The sequence below is a fragment of the Chlamydomonas reinhardtii genome, chromosome 17, assembly GCF_000002595.2.
Source record: "Chlamydomonas reinhardtii strain CC-503 cw92 mt+ chromosome 17, whole genome shotgun sequence".
Classification (NCBI taxonomy): Eukaryota; Viridiplantae; Chlorophyta; class Chlorophyceae; order Chlamydomonadales; family Chlamydomonadaceae; genus Chlamydomonas; species Chlamydomonas reinhardtii.
Window position 1 is genome coordinate 4686904 of NC_057020.1, and position 9188 is coordinate 4696091.

General features: G+C 71.7%; 1 protein-coding gene across 1 annotated transcript in view; it reads right to left on the reverse strand.

Moving 5' to 3' along the window:
* Positions 1-4: 4 nt before the first annotated feature.
* CHLRE_17g733450v5 (uncharacterized protein) overlaps positions 5-9188 on the reverse strand; it is a 16566-nt gene continuing 7382 nt past the window's right edge. The window contains exons 3-5 of the mRNA XM_043072476.1: positions 6640-9158; positions 4005-6466; positions 5-3947 (exon numbers count right to left, since the gene is read on the reverse strand). Of these exons, the coding sequence (XP_042914935.1) occupies positions 1176-3947; positions 4005-6466; positions 6640-9158 (7753 nt within the window). The 3' untranslated portion in view covers positions 5-1175. The remainder of the gene's footprint in view (positions 3948-4004; positions 6467-6639; positions 9159-9188) is intronic.

A 9188-nucleotide genomic window follows, 5' to 3' on the forward strand; every position in this document is an offset into this window, starting at 1 on the left:
CAGTCGGTTGATCACTCCGATGCTTTCACAAAGCTACGCACGATAGGTCGTGTGAGAGAGAGCAACACCGCAACAACGGGCCAGGGCCGGTGTTGCGGGACTAGGGAGCCACCGCCTCCTGCATGGGCGGCCCCCTGCCCGACACCCAACGCTCACCACCCAGCAGGGCAAGCCAACCGCCCGTCTACGAAACCTGGACCCCAAGCTCCCCTGAGCACGCACTTATAAAGCACCACGGCAAACAGACCCCCAACGCAGCTCCTCCTCAGCTCAGCGCCCGCATGACCAGCTGCCCAACGCCTCCAACACGAGCCCACGAGCCTTCGCCCTGCGCAGTGCAGGCGAAGGTGACGCCAGAGCCAGAGAGACACCACCGTCACACGGCTACAATTAAACCACAGACGCCAAACCTCTAGCCACACACCGGGACGTAGTTCGCACAACCCACCCACAGCTCGTCAGTTCTCAACCGCTGGGGTAACTTCCCGCTCCTAAGTTCACACGCTGTTACCCGCCTCATGACTCATACTCAGGCACTGGTTGCCGGTGAATGACACACGCCGGCAACGGCGCACGACAGCTGTCACGCCCCAGCCATGTTTTGCTCTAGGGCTGCCACCGGGGGCTGAAGTCCCCCCCACAAACATGTCCGGGGTCCTAACGACGGCATGGTTGTACTAGTGACCGGTGGCAGCACGCACAGCAAGGGCACGAGCACACGCACGCAGCCAACCAACGGCACGCATCAGGTCCCGTAGTTTGGGCCTCACACATAACTTCGCACGCATATGGTCCCGCGGTTTGGGCCTGCACCCTACCTACTCCTGCACTAACATGCTCTGCCTAACCCCACCTGCCCCCACAGCCGTACGTTCGCTACTCCTACTAAATGCTGACGCTCCTCAAGGCGCCGGCTGTCCCGGCCCTTCCGCTGGGGGCAATGCATGGCCATGGCGGCTCCTGGCTCCGCTCACTGCCTCCCATGGCCCAGTCCGCTGAATCGCCTCTGGCGTAGGTGCGGCAGGCTGACGCTCAAGGCCTGATCAAGCCGTGGTGGAGACAGGCTGCGAGCCGCTGCACAAAGCCCACTGCCCCCCCAGCGCTCGCCCCCCTAGCCCTCTCCCTCGTGAACCTCTGAATAGCCCCCTGCCCGACCCTCCCCACTCCCCGCCAACCTAGTCTGCGAGCAACCGACGCGCCTCCGCCAGCGTCAGCTGCTGCTCCTCGCCGTCACTCCACTGCACGCGGAAGTACCGCGGCCGCGCCAGCGCGCCCAGGTACTCCAGCACTCCGTCCGGTCCCTCCTCAGCCCTGCGCACGCGCCGCCCCCCCAGATCGGAGGCGGCCTCGTCAAGCCGCCGGGTGCGGGCTCGGGGGAACAGCAGGCGGCCCAGCTCCTCGCTCTCAGCCGCCGCGGCCGGCACACCGCGCCGCTCGCGGCGGCCGGCGGCCCCGAATTGGGGCGCTGCGGCCGCGGCGCCAGCCTCTCCAGCCGCCGTGCCTGCCAGCCCAGCGGCCGCCGCCGCCGGGGCGGCAGCGTCGCCAGTCTCCTCAGCCGCCCAGCCTGCCCGCAGCACCTCCTCCTCGGCGTCCAGCTCCTTGCAGCGCGGGCACAGCCACTGGCCACGGGGCACACGCGGCAGCCGCAGGCAGTGGGTGTGCCAGCCGGTGTTGCAGCCGTCGCACAGCACCATCTTAGCCTCCTGGTGCGGGGAGCCGCAGACCTCGCACTGCAGGTCGCGCTGGGGGCGGAACAGCTGCGGGTCGATGGCGGGGTCGATGTCCAGGTGGCATGGGCGCAGGTGTTCAGCACGGCGCCGCACGCGGGCACCGTCGCGGCCGACCAGGACGGCCACGCCCAGGGGCCCAATGCACTCCACGCGCAGGATGGTGTCGTGCTGGCCAAAATGCAGGGTGGGGCGCTGCGCGGCGTCCACCCGCCGCACGTAGACGTAGTCGCCGGGTGCGTATGTGATTGGCTTCGCCAGGTAGCGTCCCGTGCGGATGGCGGAGTAGCGCAGGGTGTCGCGGTGCTGCGCGATGAGCAGGTTGCTGGCGGCGGCAGGGTAGGCTTGCCGCACCCACTCCATACGTGCCAGCAGAGACGCCGTCGCCGCCTCGGGGTCCTCAAAGTCCAACGGCACTGAGATCCGCTCACGCACCGCAGGTGGGATGACTGGGGCGACACCTCCGAACAGGAGCTCATAGGGCGAGTAGCGGGTGGAGGCCTGGGGCGAGCAGCGGTAGCCCAGAAGCAGCTCTGGCAGTGCCTGCTCCCACGCGCTGGCGTCGGCGGCCAGGTAGCAGGTCTTCCGCAGCGCCTGCTTCAGCACCTGGACCACGCGCTCCGCCGCACCGTCTGCTTGGGGATGGCCGGGCGAGGTGCGGCGGTGGTCCACGCAGCTGCGCTCCAGTAGCTCTGCGAACTCGCCCTCAAACTCGCTGCCGTTGTCCGTCAGCACCTCAGCCGGCGCGCCAAACCGCGCGAACACGTCTGCCAGCGCCCGGGCTGTGCGTGCCGCCGTCTTGTCGCGCAGCGGCAGCAGCTCCACGTGCTTTGAGAAGTGCTCGATCACGACCATGACGTAGCGGTTGCCGTCCGGCTCCGATGGCGGCAGAGGGCCGGCCAGGTCCACGCCGAGGCGATAGAAGAGCCCCATGACCGGCAGCGGGCTGAGCCTGGATGGCAGCGCCTCACCGCGAGCGTTGCTCATGTCGCAGGCGCGGCAGGCCCGGAGCACCTGCCGCACGGTGTTCTTCATGCCGTACCACCAGTGCCCAGTCTGCAGCAGTGCCAGCGTCCGCCGGACGCCCAGGTGGCCCGTGCGCTGATGCACCGCCTGCGTTAGCGCCACCCTCTGGTCCGGCGGCGGGCACACCCTGGTGAGGCCGTCCGACATGTTGCGCAGCAGCTGCCCGTTGACCCAGCGGTAGTCCGCCATACGCCGTGTCACCCGTCGTGGCGCTGCCCCCCCAGCTGCTGCCCCGCCGGCCCGCAGCGCCGCCAAGACCTCTGCATCCTCCCACACGTCCGTCCAGCTCTGATTCTCTGCCGTAGCAGTCGCCTGCTCCTGTGCGTCTGCTGCAACTGCGGCCAGCGTGGAAAAGGTGAAGGCAAGGTCCGGCGCCGGCTGCCGCTGTAGCAGCCCGCGCGCAATGACCGTTGCTTGGTCATCCTCTCCCGCGGGCTCATCCCCCCCCAGCGGCGACGGTGCCGGGGCCACACGCAGAGGCGGCGGGGCATGCGTGTCGTGGGGCGTGAGGTAGCTGCGCTGGAGGGCGAGGCAGGCGGCGAGGGCGGTGGCGGCGGTGCGGGGCGAGATGGGGTTGCGCAGGGCTGGGATGGCCAGGTCAGGCGGTAGCGTGTCGGCAGTGCCGGGCCGGTGGCCGAGGACCGCTTCCCAGTCCGTGACTGACAGATGGCAGGGCTCGTCGCCGGGTACTGTGCGCAATGGCGGCGCGTCGGACCCGGCCGGGAGGGCCACCAGTCGCTGGCCAGGGACGTGGGCTGGGCGGTAGGGTAGGGGCTCCACCCGCAGCGCAACCATGGGGCGGCGGCCCGGTTCCAGCTGTTGCGCCAGGGTGCGGTCGGGCTCAGGCGGCAGCCGCTCCAGCACAGCCGCGAGGTGCTCAGCCGCCGCAAGGTTGGTGTACAGCGTCACCAGCCTGTGAGCGGCGACGCCCGCTTGCACTGTGTCCATCGTCGCAGGCAGGCCGAAGGGGAAACCCAGCTGCTCCTGCTCGGCGCGGGTGGTGGTTGGGCCGTGGAGGAGGTAGGCCGGCGGTGCGCAGTGCTGCTTGCGGAGCGCCAGCTGGAGGCCACCCACGAAGCTGAGGGCGTCAGCGTCGCTCCAGCCGTTGGTGCTACCCCAGCTGGCGAAGACCAGCCATTGCCCGCCGTCGCGCAGCGGCAGGCCGCTCAGTGCGGTTTGCCGGGGCGCCCCGGCCTGCCGCCAGGCCGCAAGCGGCAGGCACAGCGGGTTGGCGGCGGCCAGTGCCCGCACCAGCTTCTCGACGGCTCCCAGCACTGCGGGCTGAGGCTCCATGGACACGTAGCGCCGCACCTTGATGCCCAATCGTAGGCAGGCCTGCAGCCCGGCAGCCAGGCCGCCGGGTGCTTCCAGCACTGCAACGCCGTCGCCCTGCGCTGCGTCGAAGAAAGAGTGCTGCTGCAGGCTGGTGTCGAGCCCTACGACGCTGCCCCGCGCAGTGCAGAGCCGAAGCCGCAGCCGCGGCGTCAGCCGCAGCTGCCGCAGGCTAGCCCCATGCCGGTTGACCAGCGCCACCGCTGTGCGCACCGCTGTGTCCGCCGCCGGCGCCATCTCCCTGACATCGCTGGTGGTGCCGTTGTGGCCTGCCAGGAGGTCCGAGCCGTCCACCACGCAGGCGCCCGGCCCGGCGGCGCGGCTGGCATGCAGCGTGGCGAGGCAGACGGCTGAGGCACGGGCACCGGCCACGGTGGTGGAGGGCCAGGCAGCGCCCGTGGAGCTGGCCAAGCGCGCGGCAAGCCGCGGCAGCCAGCCGTCGGCGGACGGAAGAGCGGCCTCCGCGATGGTGGTGAGGGTGGTGGCGGTGGGGGGCTGGGCGTAGGCGGGCAGGCGGCGGCCGGGGTACAACACCACGGGTGGCGGCGGCGGTGGTGGCTCATCCGCTTGGTCCAGCCGCGCGCCAGCCGCATCAACGTCCGTCGGCAGCGGGCAGCGGCTGAGAGCGTCGGCGTTCTGATGCAGCTTGCCGGGCCGGTGCACAACGCTGAACACGTACTGCTGCAGGATCAGCGCCCACCGCGCGGCCTGGCCAGTGAGGTCGCGCTGGGTCATCAGCCACTCCAACGGCCCGTGGTCGGTGACGAGAGTGAAGCGGCGGCCGTGCAGGTACGGCCGCAGCGTCTGGACAGCCCACACCGCCGCAAGCAACTCGCCCTTGTAGCTGCCGTAGCGCCGCTCATGCACGTTGCAGGTGCGGCTGACACAGGCCACCATGTACTCCAGCGCGTCGTCATCCAGCTGCCCCAGCACGCCGCTGATGCCCACCTCACACCAGTCCGTGTGCAGGATGAGCTCACGCTGGGGGTCCAGCGGCCGCAGCACCAGGTCGCCTTCTGCAAACTCGTGCTTGATGGCGTCCAGGGCGCGCTGCTGCTCTGCGGTCCACGTGTCCGGGCCCCACTCCACTGCCTTGGCCGTGAGCGCCGTGATGGGCGCCATCTTGACCGAGTAGTGGTCGACATACCCTCGGTAGTAGCCGAAAGAGCCGAGTAGGCGTTGGCATTCCAAGAGGCAGGTCGCGGGTTGCAGGGCCATGAAGGCGGCGATCTTGGCGGCGGTGGGCTGCAGGCCGCGCGGGCTGACGTAGTGGCCGAGGAACTCAATGCCGTCAGCTAGCAGCACGGTCTTCTCGGGGTGCAGCTTGATGCCAATGGAGGTGAGCATGCGGAACAGGCCGCACAGCACGTCAATGAGCTCCGGCACAGTCTCAGCCCAGGCCGCCAGGTCGTCCACAAACGCCACTACGCGGTGCGCAAGGCCCCAGTCGCGGAGGTGGGTGTCCAGCACGCGTTGGAAGTTGGACGTGGCGTTGCGCAGCCCATAGAGCAGGCGCGTGTACATCCAGAGCTCGCGGCGCCACCAGAACGCGGTCTTGGGCTGGTCCTCCAGCTTGATGGGCAGCTGGTTGAAGGCCGCACGTGCGTCGGCCTTAGCCCACACCTTAGCGTTGGCCATCAGCTGGAACAGGTCCTCCGGCAGTGGCAGCTGGTGGCTGTCTGGGATGGTGGCCTCGTTCAGGCGCCGCGCGTCCTGGCAGAAGCGCGTGTCCGTCATGGTGCCGTCCAGGGCGCGCTTGGCCGGCATGGTGCTGTTCATGGCGTACTTGGCCTCGGGGGGCGCACGCACGATGATGCCAGCTTGCCGCAGCTGCTCACACTTCGCGTCCATGATGGCGTACTCGGCCGGCGTGTGCTTGCGCGGGCACTCGTAGATGGAGCGGTCGTGCGACAGGTTGATCTCCACCGGATCACATCCGCCACGGTAGCCCGTGAGGTCATCCAGGCTGCGCGCGAACAGCCCGTCAGAGCCGCCGGTGTCGAACTGCGCTACCAGGCGCAGCAGCCGGTTGACGTCAGCGTCAGTAGCGTCAGGGTGCTGGTATAGCATCCAGCCGCCGGGCTGCTTGGTGTGTAGGTCATGGGGCAGTGGTTCGCGCCGGCCTTCGGGGTCGTTGCAGCTCGGCAGCGCAGGGCCCGCCTCCAGGGGAATGGCGGTGGGTAGCACGCGCAGCGAGTCGGCGGGCGGAAGCTGTCCCGTGGTCATGTGAGAGCTGGGCCCCCCGCGGGCGCCAGCGTCGTCAAAGTCCTCCTCATCGTCGCTTGGGGGATTCAAGGGCGGCACTTCGTCGTCCTCGGAGTCCTCGGGGTCATAGGTGGCGGAGCCTCCGAACTCCCCACCCGCCCCGTGCGCGCTCATGACTGCGCGCCGCCCAGCGGCACGGCGCTGAGCGGCGGAGGGAACGCCGGGGTGAACGGCGGCAGGGGAGAAGGGGCGGGGAGCGGCCACGCCGGCGTGGCGGTTGGCAGCAGGCGCAGGACGTCGCAGGTGCCGCCGGCGGCAGCAGTCATGACCGCCAGGCGGGCCCACGCACGCGCGTGTGGCGGCACGCGGTGCAAGAAGGCCGCCACCAGGTCCTCGGCTTCGGCCAGTAGCGAGGGTGATGGTGGCGGCGGGCCAGCGGCGAGGCCCGACGGGGCGCCGAGGGAGGGCTGCGACGGCGGTGCGGACCAGCCTTGGTCCGGGAGCGCGGCCGTGGGCAGCGGCGGGAGCCCGGGCCCCGAGGCTGACTGCGGCGGCCACGCCACCGGTGGCGGCATGGCCGGCGAGCATGGGGCGAGATCGCAGCCGCCGGATGGCAGCGGCGCAGCCGAGGAACTGCCGCCGCGGGTCATGATGGGTCGCAGGCGCGGGAGGCCCAGCTCTGGGGCCACGAGTGGCGCGGCGGGGGCGCAGGAGGCGTTGGGCGGGAGCAATGACGCTGCGGCCGCGGTGTGTGGCGCGGCCGGACTCAGCGGCGCCGGGCGGCCGGGCGGCGGGGCGCCTGGGTAGGTGGAGGACGCCGCCGCTTCCGCGGCGGCGTGGCGCAGCAACAGGGCGTCGAACGTCATGCGCTCGGGTGTGCGGCCAGCCGCCGGGCTGGGCGCAGCGGAAGCTGCTGCGGGCGAGGCCACTGCCGGCGACGGCGGCGCGGCGAAGCCAAGGGCCACTTGGTGCACAGGCGAGGCGCTGCGGCTGGCTGACAGCGGTGGCGGGTCCGCCTCCGGTGGCGGCCGCCCTTGACCAGCCCACTCGGACTCCGGCATGGCCGTCAGGTGGATGCCCGCTGCGCGCATGCGGCCCAGGAATTGCCACCAGGTCTCGCTGGGGAGTTTTGACCGCCAGGGGTCGGCGGCAGAGCCCGGCCGCTGCGGTGACGGCGCGAGGAGCGGCGGCGGCGAGCCTGGCGAGCGCCGGGGTGGTGGCAGCAGATCGGCAAAGCCCGGCAACGGCAGTGCCGAGGTGTAGGCCGGCGGACGCGGCGCGGAGCCTGGCGGCTGAGGCGGCCGAGGCTGCGACGACGCAGCAGAGCCCGGCGACGGCGGTGCCGTGGCGTGGGCTGGCGACGGCGCAGCGGTGGCCACCAGCTGCAGCGGCGGAGGCGACACAGAGCCTGGTGACTGAGGCGGCGGGGGCGGCGACGACGCAGCAGAGCCCGGCGACGGCGGTGCCGTGGCGTGGGCTGGCGACGGCGCAGCGGCTGCCAGCAGCTGCAGCGGCGGAGGCGACGCAGAGCCTGGTGACTGAGGCGGCGGGGGCGGCGACGACGCAGCAGAGCCCGGCGACGGCGGTGCCCAGGCATAGGCCGGCGACGGTGCAGCGGCGGCCAGCAGCTGCAGCGGCGGAGGCAACACGGAGCCTGGCGGCTGGGGCGGCCGAGGCGGCGACGACGCAGCAGAGCCCGGCGATGGCGGTGCCCAGGCATCGGCCGGCGACGGTGCAGCGGCGGCCAGCAGCTGCAGCGGCGGAGGCAACACGGAGCCTGGCGGCTGCAGCGGCGGAGGCGACGCGGAGCCTGGATGCTGAGGCGGCGGGGGCGGCGACGGCGCAGCAGAGCCCGGCGACGGCGGTGCCCAGGCAAAGGCCGGTGACGGTGCAGCGGCGGCCAGCAGCTGCAGCGGCGGAGGCCACACGGAGCCTGGCGGCTGAGGCGGCGGGGGCGGCGACGACGCAGCAGAGCCCGGCGACGGCGGTGCCCAGGCATAGGCCGGCGTCGGCGCAGCGGCGGCCAGCAGCTGCAGCGGTGGAGGCAACCCGGAGCTGGGCGGCTGAGGCGGCGGGGGCGGCGACGACGCAGCAGAGCCCGGTGGAGGTGGCGGAGGCGATGGCGACGCGGTGGGGAATGCGCGGCAGGGGGACCGCGCGGGGTCGCGGGCGCGCTCAGCTGCAACGTCTGCCGGGCCGCAGGCCACGGCCGCTTCCGCGCAGCGGCGCTGCGCCTTGTTGAAGGAGCGGATGCACGGCAGCTGGTCGCAGCGCCAAGGGCAGCTGCGGGCGTGGTGGTCCCAGCTGTCGCAGCGCTCGCAGAGGACGTCGGTGGGGCGCGCGGTCGGCGGGCCGGGTGCAATGGGCGCGCTGCCGGCGCTGGCGCTCGGCGAGCCTCCTCCGCCAGAGTCATCATCGCTGCTCTCCTCGTCAGACTCGTGGCCGCTGCTCTCCTCGCCGGACTCGTAGCCGCTGCTCTCCTCGCCAGACTCGTAGCCGCTGCTCTCCTCGCCGGACTCGTAGTCGCTGCTCTCCTCGCCGGACTCGTAGTCGCTGCTCTCTTCGTCGGACTCGGGGCCGTTGCGGCCGCCTGACGTGCAGCCACCGGTCCCCGCACCCGTGCCCGTCAGGGGCGGCACGCCGACTGCATCTGTGTGGGACCGCGCCGTGGGGGCGGCGACGCAGGCCAGGGCTGCAGCGATCACCGTGCGGCTGGTGCTGGTGTCGGGCGCTCGCCCGGACGAGACAGCGTGGCAGGCACCGGCGGCGCGGTTGCGCTGGCGCAGCGGCAGCTCTACCGCCGGCGGGCTGGCGTCCGGCTGGTGAGGCAGGCGGAGGCCCAGCATGTTGCGGCCCGCGTCCCACACGCTGCGGTAGGCATCAATGAGCCAGTTGGTG